Genomic DNA, 13,664 nt, shown 5'->3' with positions numbered 1-13,664 from the left:
AAATTACAATAAGGCAAAGAACAAACCATAAAATCTACAGTTTCAAATTCACTTTTAGGATTAGGATCTACCCTTTCCATTCTTCAGGCAGATAATTTCCACAAGATACTGCAGAGTCATTGTTGTGAATCACATCTTACCAGAACAACTACAAGTAATACAGTGCTTCAGGTGTTTCAAATGTCCTTTCTAAAATTATGGAGGAAAAAGTCATCTGGAGGATGTTTATTTTTAAAAAAAACATTTTTTATTTGTTAATCTGGTTAGACAAAAGGCTGTATGTCTTTAAATTTCCTAACGTAAGAAATTACATATTCTGGGAGACCAGACTGTTATTTGGGGCAGTGGGGATGGGAGGGGAGGGGGATAAAATAATTTTAAAGGCAGTGTGGTATTAGATAGACCTTTGTTGGATACTGAATCTGCTACTTTCTGGCTCTTTAATCTTTGGCCAAATGATCTCATCTATCTAACCTCATTTTCTTAAATGCAAAAACAGTATTAACCTTGTAAGGTTGTAGTGAGTATCAGACAGTGTAATCCATGTAAATCACATAGCAAATAGGAAGTGCTCAGTAAATATGAACTGTATTGTCATTATCATCGTCATCATCATCATTTCCGACAGCCTCACTGATTCCTGACTTCTGGTTACAAACTACATAGGAATGATAGTGATGGCTGTCTTCCCTTCCATAGCTAACAAATGTTGCCCAATACTTATAAATCATTAATATACCTTTGTTAACAAGGCAGTATTTTTCATGTGTAATTTAAATAAAATATAATAATTTATCATTATGAAATTTGAGCAAAAAAGTTTACTTTCAGATATAAAAGATTTCCCACATCTCCCCCCCTGCCACCCAGACAGCTACCTAATATGCAAAATCGAGTATGTCTTTATTGGCATAACAGAGCTCACATTGCACACCCTTCACCCCAAGGGCCCAGCAGAGAGCTGGCTCTCAGGGGAGGTGTTTGAGAAATGCTATGGCAGGGCCAGGGTCAAAGGCATGCAGCGATGTTGCTCCCTTGTTTTCTTGGCTAACTTGGATGTGGTGGGTGAATGTTCCCACTGGTTGACTTTAGCAGAGTTAAATACTAGTCATTATGGGATAACTGATACAGAGCAGTCTCTTTCTATGCTGAGATATAAGCCAACCTAAAGTTACAGGGCATTAACTGGGATTGAATTTTGAACATGCCATCTTTTTATGATCCAAAACCTGAATAAGGATTATTAAAACAAATAAGAGCTTCAAATGAATCAAAATAAATTTTTAAAAAAGTCAACTCTGTATAATGCATTTATTCAAAGGAGTTCAAGATATCTATGCTCAGTCATAAAAGTGGAATAAATTGAAGTGACAAAAGCAAACATTTGTCTCCTAATACTGATATAAAAAAAAACCCTGAGCATTTGTTATATGTTCTACTAAGAAGATAGAATCTTCAAATAACACACACACACACACACACACACACACACACACACACACAAACATGCATGCACCATGAAAAAGCCCTAAGCTTTAAATAAGTTCCCTTCTTTCTTACATATACCACCCCCAGGTTAATTTCCTTTGGAAAAGGGTGCTGGACAGACTCAGATCCCAAATTGAGTCTCAGACCCCAGTACTCCTTGAACCTCTGCTCAGGCTTTCATGAGGCTAAGGAACACAAATAGAAGTGTGGACTCTGTTTCATTGAAGAAATAAATTCCTGGAAATAGAAATCTTCCTGTTATAAAACTAAAAATGCATCTCTAAGAGAGGCTTCTTCAGGACTGATTCAAAAACTTAGCTTAACAACACAGGATCTAAAAATATTTCCTTGTATTTTTCAGAACATACTACTTTTAGTGACAAAGGCCTATATTAAATAGTAAAATTTTAACGCTACTATTTACAATAGCAAAGACATGGAAACAACCTAAATGTCCATCAACAGATGACTGGATAAAGAAGTTGTGGTATATTTATACAATGGAATACTACTCAACCATAAAAAGTAATAAAATAATGCCATTTTACAGCAACATGGATGGCCCTGGAGAATATTATTCTAAGTGAAGTAAGCCAGAAAGAGAAAGAAAAATAACGTAGGATACCACTTATATGTAGAATCTGGAAAAAAAGAAAGACAAATGAACTTATTTATAAAATAGAAACAGACTCACAGACATAGAAAACAATCTTATGGTTACCAGGGGGGAAGTGGGAGGGAAGGGATTAATTGGAAATTCAAGATTTGCAGATACTGACTGGTATATATAAATTAGATAAACAAGTTTATACTGTATAGCACAGGGAACTATATTCAATACCTTGTAGTAGCTTATGGTGAAAAAGAATATGAAAACAAATATATGTATATTCATGTATGACTGAAGCATTGTGCTGTACACCAGAAGTTAACATAACATTGTAAACTGACTATATTTCAATAAAAAAAAGTTTAAAAAAATTTTAATATTAAAATGGATATTAGCAGCCATCTAAGACTTAAACAATTCGTCAAGGTCTAATCTTGGCATAATCAGACTAAGAATCCAGAGCTCCTGAAATACAGCTTAGTGCTGTTCCCACCCATGAAGCTGATGCCAAAAGGAAAACATCAATTCTGGACAACTGATCTCAAAATGAATTCTCAAGTCTTTATGGAAAGATCTAAACAGTTATTCTGAAAGCTTCACATATGGAAAATAATAGAACCATAAAAAAAATTTCATTTCTCCCTGCAAAGATTTCAGTGGAGTCCAAGAAATTTTAATATGAATGATATTAAGAATGATCATGGGCCTACAGAAAATGTCTCTCAGATACTTCATAAATTTTAACCTGAGAAAAAAATCTATGAATGGAAACACCTTTTTAAAAAGGGACAATTATGCCAACATCCTTGAAGGTAAAGTTATCTTTTCCAGTGCATCAAATAACAGAAACCTGTTACCCTACTTCCAACATCCCAACAGTACAACCAGCAGTCATGAGGAAACCCGGTTACTCTGAGTTGGTTGAGACTAGCAAGGTCTCCTGTGGGCATACAGATGGTAGCAAAGCCTGAGGGGATTCATTTGGTTCCAGGTTCAGTCCAACCACTTGAAACCATGTCTAGAACTCTCTAATTTATTTTTAAAAACATGGTTACATGTAGATAATAAAAGTTTTGAAACTCTTCTTCTGAATTGCATAAATCCAATAAAAACCAAAACCAAACAAGAGCCTTAACAAATGGGATAAAAGAGAGAATAATTATATCAGATTATAATCTAAGCCAAGGAAAGAAACTGTGAATATACTAACGTGCTTTCTGGCAATCAAGGCAAAAAAAAAAAAAAAGAAAGAAAGAAAGAAACAATATTCTCATCAAAAAGAAGTACGCGTGTCTCTCTAAAGTTTTCTTTGCATAAAATCTGAAACAATTTTCTAAAAGTAAATCTTTATTTAAGAGCACTAAGTAACATCACAGATAGTTCCTTATCAAATGTATAAAAGCCTATGTCGGTGGATATTTGTTCTGTTAACTGTTAAGAGCTCAGAATTCCAATTTCTCTTATTTCCACGTTTTGATGAACTACTAATTGATGCAAAATCAAATTGCTTTGTTTTTAATAGCAGGGCTTCTCTCTGCTTTAATATTCATAAAACTCTCTACAGAGGAGATACATGAGTTAACAGCATTTTTCCAAATTTATTTAGACATAAAACCCTTTTTTTCTAATGCTCCTCACAAGAATGTGTTTTATAGAACACACTTTGGGAAACCCCTATAGTAGATCTCAGCTCCATTCCCTTTATGCTGTGTTATCGTATAGACCACTGATAGAAATTAGATGTTTAACCCAAAATGGGCTGTAGTTGCTTTCAAAATGCACGTTCCCTTTGTTCAGTTGGTACAAGTATTAAAGCAGTTGCAGAAATGTTAGGAATCCATGGTGCCATGGTCCCTGACCTCTCTGCATAGAAATGGAATACAGCATCCTTGTAAATGACCTCTTGACAATAGCAGTCAGCATTCCCTGAGAAACACATGAATGTTCTCTTAGAGTGACTTAGACTTGGAGGATGGGAGGGGGAGAGGCAGAAGAGGAAGAATCTTTGAGGGAGGAAGTTTTATGTGATTTCTCCATTCCATTCCAGGGAATCTGCATAGTCCAAGGCATGGTACTTACATGGCCATGTTGATCCAGTTCATTGTTGGTGAGTTTCACCTTTTCAAAAGACACCATCTGTTTGAGTAGTTGCTCACCAGTAAAAGGAGAATCTGGGTGTACATACAGCCTAAGAAAATTATGAGAGAATTTTACTGAGACTTTTTTTTTTAAATCTATTCTCTGTGGGTTATAAAATATTCTGATTCTAAAGAAACAAACAAACAAAAAACTCATATAAATGGTGAATTTTATTTGCCTCATATAATCTCAAATTTAGTAATACAGCAATACCAAAATAACTCTAAAACATCTAAATGTGTTTCTTTGTGCATCAGTGATTTAAAAGGGGTAATACTTAATATATTTTTGATTATTTACTGAGCAAGCCATTTTTTTTTAAAGGTGAGGTTTTTCCATTTATCTAATTGACTACTGTTCTGCTTCTGTCAAATATGAAATCCTATTGTTGTAGATATTTTCAAAAGAAAGACTAGGTTATACTAAATGCCCAGTGAGTTCCTAGTATAATCATTGCTAAAAAGCAATGAAGACAAAAGAATTTAGAGAGGAAATAATTCTAGATACTCTATTCATTTATACTTGAAGGTGACTCAGTTTAAAGTTTGTGTTCTTTATAAACACAAGACAGGGTTATCTTAATACAGTGATCTGGGGAACTTTTTAATATTCCACAGATCACATAATCTGTTGTTTCTCTTGGTACCTTAAATATTATCGCTTTCATCATCACCCAGTTAAGCGCTTACTAAATGAAAGTGAAAACAAGCTGAGTAAGCTTCAGATTATTCAATGTATTTGTTTGTAAACAGCCTAAGGAAAAAAAAAAGGCTTTGCTGGGAAAAAATGTACTTGTCAAGTATTTATCATTTATTGATCAGCTACTTAAGGCAGTCTTTTACTCACTCACAGTTAAATGCTGGAATTTGTTCTACCTGCAAATGTCGCACTAAATACAGCTCTTTATAAATCCCAATCCTTGTGTCCACTCAGCATAAGTTTTTCTGAAATTAGGGGAGATTGTAGAGCTAATGATAAGAGAAAGAAATATCCTTGATTTAATGAAATAAATTCCCTTATCCATGCAACAGTTTATTTATATCTATATTTTTATAGGATCCTTGTAACTATAATTAATAAATATTATGGTTGGGGCAAAGGCAAGGAAAAAAGTCAGAAAACCTTTTTTTGCAATATTCATGTAAAGAACAAGATGTGTATGTTGTGGTTTGTTACACAGAGGACCAAGAATAGAAGAATTGAGTACACATGCTGAAACTCACAAGGTCCGCCAGAAGCAAAGCACAAAACAGGCTGACAGCGCTAAAGAGTCTTACCAGACCCATACAAGAACTTTAAAGGCTTTATGTGTTTGTCTGCCTGTGATTTTTTTTTTTTTTAGGAGTTTTCAAAATTGCCTTTCAATTGAAGCTTTCTTTGATGACATAACCATAATAGCTTTTCAAATGTCACCCCTCCAAGGCTATAACTTTATAGGTGCAGTTGTTCTACTAATCAGCACCACATCCTACCCATTCCTCCAGAAAAGGTTAAAAATATTTAAAGTCCTAGAAGCTAATGAGATGTTCCCTCTTTAAGTATCAGTTCACTATATATGATAACATTGATAAAGATAAGTTTATTTAAATATTGACTACTTTTAAAAAAGGAAATGTTCTACATGAAAATATAACATTATTTAGATCGTGTATAATGTCTTGTCCATTATTATGATCAAATGATATTGCCAAGCCTTATTCCTTCTGATTAGGAATAACTGACTGATGAACTTCAGTCTGAAATAAAATGCTTTAAAGAACTAGAACCACAACGAATTTCTACTATCAGACAAAAATTATCACCTCCCAACTTGTTCACCTTTCCCATATGGAGCTAGAAAATACAGCACTATGTCTTCTAATAACAGAATAGTTGCTTATATGATCTAGAATATTTCTATCCTGTAATGAACAAATTATTTTTATCTATTATCAATATAAATAAGTTGAACTAGGATGAATGAAAAAGCATACAGGAAGCCCCTCCTCTCTCAAGTCCCCTGAGACTTAAAATTCCAGCAATAGCTTAAACATGCTTCAGTTAAGATAGTGTCTTGGTACATGCTTTCCTTCTCCAACCAGAGCAGATTAGTAACATAAACAAGGCATGTCATATTTCCAACTGGCCTGCACCAGTTCCCCATACCTTCAGATAGAAGGGAAATGTATGCTAAATAAGAGTGATTAACTTCTTAAAGGAAAGACTTAGAAAAAAAAAAGAGAGAGAAGGGGGCTTGCTTATAAAAATGGTTAGGAATCTGCTAAAATACTTCTCTCTCTTTCTTCTTTCTTCCTCTCTCTCCCCTTTAAAATTTTTTTAAATTTTGGAAGGAAGCTCTAGGGTAATGTGAATTGGCTAGTTAATAATAAACAGTAGAGAACACTAATCAAATTCATTTTAATATCTACTGGAAATTGTAAATCTTGCTTAGTTTTTTTTTTAATGAGTGACATTTAAAAAAAAATTTCTTAGTCCTGACTGTTAGTATACTGATTTGGAAGGTCTGGGAAGATGTCCTTCCTAGTCTCTTGTGGGAATGGAAAACTCTGGGAGGCTTCTTTTAATCTCTTCTCTACTGTATTTAACATACTATAGGCTCAGTGATGTGATCAACTACTAAGTAAGCTTAATATTCCATCTGAACTGTATGTGTAAATTGTGTTGATTCGGTGCCTTGACTTAGACTCCAAACTACACTACTTAGGAAGAGACAGCCATAACTTCCCAAGTTCTTAAACCTATACATTTAAATAAATTCTTAGTTCTGATATGAACTTTCAATCAATTACTAAAAATTACATAGTCATAAAACAATTTTAAAGCTTTAAGGCCTGGTTTTAGAACATTTATGTAAAGTCAGTTAATATTAAAGTATGCAGCTAGATTCTTGTACTTCAGCCATTAGTATTCATGTGAGTAAAAACAAGCTATTTTTTTTTCCCTCCAGAAAATTCATTTGGGCAAAGCAGCAGCAAAAGGTTTGCATGTCGTTTTTTAAACAGGGCTTTCCTGGAAAAAGATCACCAATAAATAGCACAAAAAGAAAAAACACTTTTTGTTTGGATGTATTGAGTAATTTTTCAGTAAGAGAATATTAAACTGATGTTGAATTACCTTCATCCACTAAACTTATTATGGAGAGGGGAAAAAGAAAAGAGTTTATCTTACTTAAAACCTCTGAGCCTTTTACTAGTCAAAAACAACCACATTTTACCAAAATGTTTATTGTGTGCAGTTATAACCACATTATAACAAATGTTTACTATAAGCAAATACTTTACTAAAATGCACATGTCTGAAAAGGATTTTAGGGTAACTACTTCATCAGTAGGTTTCATGTTAGCCAAACAGAAATGATAGGTGCCATATGAAATGGGTCCAGATTTCCAATATTCCAATTGAAATTTAAGGAAAACTTTGAAATGAATTATGAGGAAAGATAAAATTAAAGACAATATTCTGTGTGCAAACTCTGCTTTTCTCAGAGCCTAACCCATATTTTGTATAGTTAATCCTGGAGCGCCTGGGCTTGGAATGCTCTCTTACCAGAACTCATGGCTTTAAAAACAGACCTGCTTAACATTCAAACAACCAGGGCCAGAGACATTCAGCCAGCAAGGCTAATACACATTTTGCTCAGGCAGACGGAAAATCTGGAGGCACAAACCTGGCTGGCAGTGGCGGGTCTGCTTTGCCAGCCACCAGCCAGGAGGACCGGTGGTAGGCATAGCGGTACCTCTTGTTGTCCACTGGGACGATGTCCATCAGGACTATGTACTTGGCCTCAGAATCCACACCGGAAAAGGACACCCGGATGGTAGGAAACATCCTCCTGACACAATCAGACAAAGAGAATTAGCCTGAATTAGATAGAAAGGGAGAAAAATTTTCTGCCTTCCCTTCCTACCCAGCCCCAAACCCTTTTTGTTTCCTGTAAAGCAACAGAGACGTGAATAAGGAGACTGACCTTCTCCCAAGCCTAGATAATCTTAAGTGTCACCTCTACAGGAGTCCTCATTAATACCCAAAGGTCTGTGATTAGGGAAAATCCTGTACTACATCATCAAGCCCATTACAAATCCCGGACCTGAAGTCTGCAGAGCAGACAGAGTCTGGAAACCTTGCGTTGTAGGGAGAAAATTCTACTGCCACAGAAAGCAAGAGAGGGGTTCTCAGGCTGGGTTTTGGGAGACTCTCTGGGGTGCTAAGGGCTGCAGCGATCAGGTGCCAAGGGCCACCAACCCCCAAGCCTTTGCCCCAATCCTGGGGAGCCGCCCGCCCGCACCTGAGACTTCTGCTGGCCCCGCCCGGCTGCAGTGCCAAGGGCTCCACTGTACCAGTGCTCCTTCCTACCGGGAGTGTGATCGTTTCAAATTTCATTGCTTCTCCCAGATTTTAATTTTCATTTTTAAAGGGAGCTTCTGCAAATTGAGGCCAGTAAAAGAGAAGCCACCTGCCTCTCTCATGGCACCCAGCTGCACGCGCTATACCCAGGCAGGAGTTGAATTCCGGCTTTCTGCCAGATGCCGACCCTGCACCCAAAAGCCGTCCCAGGCTGCAGGGGAGGGCAGAGATTCCCCCATCGGCGCCATTCTCCAAAGGCTGGGGCGGGGCTTCCCACAGCCAAACCTCAAGAAAGCAAATGCTTTGACATCTGTCTCAGCAGCTTTTTCCAAAAGCAAGTCAATGGAAAGAAGCCCTCTTTGATTGAAGCTTCCTCTCTCAAGCTCAGGACCAGCATAGTTTCACACTGTTCCTGGATACTCCCTATGACACCTAGGGCACCATTCCCTTCTCCCCACTCCTCACCCCACAAGGCCCCCTGCTACCTGCCAGACTTGGTGATGATCATCTCTGTGCCCAGCTCATGGAATTTGTCCCAGAGCTCCTTGGTCTCCAGGCTGCAGGCAATTTTGGCCATTTCTTCACTGGGGATGATCGGGGTAGTGGGGATCAGTGGCTTCGGTGCACAGAGAGGAGGATGGGCTGCTGCTGCCAGCGCCGCTGCCACCAAACTCCCCATGAGCATCTAGGCTGGTCAGCTCGCTGAGGGGCTGAGCGCAGGATGACTTCTCAACAAATTGTTCTGCAGGCAAAGAGAATTGAGAATGGCCGCTAATGCTGTCAAGCAAAGATACAGGAAGGAAAACAACTAAAATAGGTACCTGGATTTGACTTCGAAAAAGTTACACTTGATCTCTAAGAGGGCGGTGATAACCCATCACTATATAAATCAAGCGTGAGATTCCTGTGGACATGGTTCCTGCTTGCTTACTGAACCAAATGAGAAAGTTCTAGAACTATGGTTTGTTACTATTACAGAAACTCAGTTTGGAGAATAAAAATGTGAGAAGTGGATAAAGGGAAAGGCAATGATCATGAAGGATTAAAAGCAAGCATTCCTCTGGCTATCTCTCCCACATCCTAGACTTCACCGCTTGTCAGATCTAGTGCCAGTCCTCCTTCTTTGACCAAAAGGAGATACTTTTCTCCAGGGAGACCAAGGGAGTGAAGAGATCATCACCTTCCTCACTTTGAGAACTTAACTTTCCCTCCTGGAGCCCTCTCTCCATAAAAGAAAATGAAAAGGGGGTTTAGTGTGTGTTGCGGGAGAGAATGTGATTTTTAAAAAACTAAGTCACTCACTTCTATGCCTGGCTCTCAGTTTCCTAGGCTTTCAGATGTTAGACTAGAGCATTTTTATAATACCCCTCCAGCTTAATTAAGATCTTATGAGACTAGTATATTGCTTGTTAAATCACAGGAGTACTCCCTCGGCCAACTTTTTGGACAGTCTGGAAACAATTACTTAAGGGGTGATGTGTGTATTTCTCTTCTCTCTCTCTCTCCTCTGTCTCTCTCAAAAACATTCTGGAAATGAGGAAAACAACCACAAATTCAGACTAGTGGAGTATTTAAAGTAGGAATAACACTTTGCCATCCACCATCAGGCTGTAATACCACTGCCTACGAACCAAACATTTTCTTCCACAGCTGATAAGGGCTTGGGACTACAACAGTCACTTTGATGGAATACAGGGGGAGTTTTGTAATTGTCCCAATTATCTTGCATCCCTTAAAAAAGAAACTACTTGAATCCACAATGTGAAACTGATCTCCAAACAACTCTGTTGTAAGTGCCCTCAAGGAACTGAAACAAGTTTCATGTGTGTGTGTGTATACATATATATATTGTGTGTGTGTATATATGTGTGTGTGTGCATACATATATATATATGGTGTTTTATTTGTCTTTGACTTGGGGCAGGCAAGCAGGAAATAGAGAATTTTTATCTTTTCTTCTCTTACAATAATAATCCAACTCATGGAAACATTTTAAATTAAGAATAGTCAAATTAATTATCTTACTCTTCTGTTTCCAAATTCAAAGAAAGAGAACCATGTCATGGTAAAATCATGTTTTCTCCTAATGCTTTCAGAAACATATTCACGTAACATCTTTATAGGGAATTAACAAGTAGCCTGAAATATTTTCTGACAATTGAAAAGGGCAGAGTAACCAGTGTGTCAGGTTGGGAAGTGGTTGAAAAAGAAAATGATACAGAAATTCCCCAACACAATGTTATATGTCAGTATACCTCAATTAACAAAAATTTTTAAAGAAATGTTCTAGTGGTCTGAGGTGGCTCTTCTAAATAGACTTAATGTGTTTAAATAAGCAATCATGAGACACTTGTGAGCCTCTCCCTACAGTTTCTTCAGCATCTCATTAGTGTTTCAAGGTACCACATTCTCTCTTAACAGGTATTTCACTTGCTGGAATCCTTGGCTTATAGTCACTAATTTGTGCTCTGTTGAACTGGCCCGTGAAAGGGAATAGAATGCTTTCTGGTTCTTTCAAAGCCTGTCTCAAAAGCTCGAGGAGGGATGCTCTTTTTAGAGACTGGGGTGGGGGTGTGGGCGCTGTGGGCTGGGAATGGCTTTATAGTTTAGAATTCAGAGGAAGGTGGTTTTTCCTCAGTAAAGTAGAGAAGAAAGCGACGTTGAAATGACGGTGGAGCTGAAGCTGGCATGTTTCCCAGTCTGCTGTCCGTACTTCTGTCAGAAATTTAAACCTGAAATCCTCTTTTCATGCTAGCTACTAAACTATAATGGGGGCATTTATAAAGAATTTGGAGGCCCCCTAAATAAAATTGGATGGTGTTGGGAAGCCCCACAAACGTAACTTTGAAATTGGTAGCTAGTTTTTTTCTAAACAGTTGTGGTTTGTCAGACTGGTTGTTTTTATTTCTTTGGCAGGTTTAGGTTTAGATGGGAGGGTAGGTGAGGAGTCAGGGAAGGGGAGTGAAAACCTTGGAGGAGAGACTTTCTGACATGTTTCCTAGAGATCTTCTTGTTTCCTTTTCCTTGGTTCTGAGTTGCTACAGTGACTTTAGTTCTCTCTCCTCTCTCTACCCAGGCCCCATATTTTTCATTTCTAACATTTCATCTTTCATATTATTGTTGTTTCAGATGTGAGATATTAAAATGTTGGGAAGGACAGGGAAAAGAAAGAAAAAAATTGGGAACAGTTAAAAAGTTTTAAAAATTATTACCCTTAGTTTGCTATTTTATGTTTTCCACTGTTTTAGGGCTACCAGATGATCAGGATGTATAATAATTATTACCCAGGGACTCAAGAGGTGATGACGAGAACACTTCTTTCTCTCTCAGTTGTGAAGGGACTTTGAAACACTTATCTCCAGCAGTTTCTTTTTCACACAAATCACTAGTGCTAAGGGGAATATAGTCCCTTTTCTCCCTTTACTCCGAGCATAGTGTCTTCTATAAATGGTAAAGTTGTTAAGTAAACAGTATAGCTAAAAGTTGAGGAATTTGGGAAATGGTTACTGGCTAATGTTTTTGCCAACCTCCACTGAAGTGACGGCAGTTATAAAATGATGTCTTACTGATAAGTCTAGAGCTTCTGTGAAGAAAATGGTTAACGCAGGGAGAACTGGCTTATTCTACGGTACTTGACAGTGGTTTTAAGGAGCTAACTCTGTGTGGTCTAGCTATTCAAGTCGGGGGGAAAAACAAAATCAAGCTAGTTTCTTGTGAAGTCAGAGTCTCCTTGGTTTCAAATGCACAAGCAGGTGTTACAAGCATCATAAATCCTGTTGAGTCCTAAAGGGGGGGATATTATTTATCCGTAAGTGTTTTTATACCCCCAAAGTTACACACACTCACACACGCATATGTCCAACTTGACATAGGGATCCTAGACAAATAGGTAGGGAAAGCAGCTAGCAATTTGCGAGATGCAAAACCAGTTGCATTTAACAGACTATGTAGCCCCCAAAGAATTTGGGCTGAAAAGAAAAATGTCTCACCTGCAATGCATGGCCAATAGCTTGAGGATCAGAGCTGCCAAAAGCCAGCCGGGAAAGGTGGCCACTTTTGACGGAGCGACAGACAACTGTGCAGCACTCCCACCCCTGCCCACCACGGACTTTCAGGCAGCCCGACTTACCCAGGGGTTTGATTGTGTTCTCCGTAGCTTCCTTCTCTTTGGAGCCGCCGCTCGACATCAGCGCGGCGATGGAGAAGGCGTTGGCCCTGGAGGAAAGCTGGGGCTTGGGCGATGCCGTGAACTCCATGGCCCCCTGTGTGCGGTCCCGGCCAGGGACCGGGCCTGCCGAACTGCCGTCCAGCTTCCCCAAGGGAGACAAAGACCAAAACAGCGCAAAGTTTCCGAATGCAGTCACAGGGGAGCCCGGGACTCCAGATGAGTCAGCCCCAACCTTCCAAGAGCTCCACACTGGCTTCTCTTCTCCCCCACTGCAAGAGCCCTGGAGCCGCAGAGAATTTGAACTAGCCGGAGAAGACGAGAGAGGACCAACCACGGGCTCAACCAGGTGCGCAAGCACCGAGGCGCTCCGCTGGACCACAGGCTACGCCGCCGTAAGCTGAACACGAACATCAACTGCGCAAAGCCCAGGGGTCCAGCAGCACCCCCTCCGCGTGCTCCCTCCCTCCGCACGCTAGGGACTGTCGGAGCGGCCGAGTGCCGCTGAGACGGGCGGATGCCTGGGAGCCCGAGCTTGGCCGTGCGAGCGCGGCGGGGCACGGAGGACACTGCGCCCGGGCGTTCGCAGCCCTGCGCCTTAATTTGCTGGCAGCGGCGATCCCGGCGGCCCGTAGCCAGTCAGCGCCGCCACACGTCACCGCTTCCTGATTCCACCGCCGGGGGCGGGGCAGCGGGCCGAGCGGGGAGGGTGCACCCTGGCCGCGGCGTTCGCGTGGCCTGGCGCCCGTTCGGGGAATGGGGTGCCACCACCAGGCTGGCGCAGAGGCTGCGGATGCTCCCTGCCTGGTCTCGCAGTCCCGGGGTGGGAGGAAGGTGCGCGCTGTCGGGAGGGAACATTTTTGTGGCTGAGACCTGGAATCCCACAGTGGCACAGTGCAGGAAAGGAAACCTCAGGAG

General features: G+C 39.8%; 1 protein-coding gene across 1 annotated transcript in view; it reads right to left on the bottom strand.

Annotated features, from left to right (window-relative positions):
* Window positions 1-13,306, bottom strand: part of TBX20 (T-box transcription factor 20) — a 50,594-nt gene extending 37,288 nt beyond the window's left edge. The window contains 5 exon segments of the mRNA XM_006191542.3: window positions 4,178-4,286; window positions 7,905-8,069; window positions 9,067-9,197; window positions 9,199-9,323; window positions 12,711-13,306. Coding sequence (XP_006191604.1) covers window positions 4,178-4,286; window positions 7,905-8,069; window positions 9,067-9,197; window positions 9,199-9,323; window positions 12,711-12,837 — 657 coding nt within the window. The 5' untranslated portion in view covers window positions 12,838-13,306.
* Between the last annotated feature and the right edge of the window lie 358 nt (window positions 13,307-13,664).

The sequence above is a fragment of the Camelus ferus genome, chromosome 7 (genome assembly GCF_009834535.1).
Source record: "Camelus ferus isolate YT-003-E chromosome 7, BCGSAC_Cfer_1.0, whole genome shotgun sequence".
NCBI classification, from domain to species: Eukaryota; Metazoa; Chordata; class Mammalia; order Artiodactyla; family Camelidae; genus Camelus; species Camelus ferus.
Note: the sequence above shows the minus strand (reverse complement) of the source record. Positions and strands in the feature narration are given on the sequence as shown.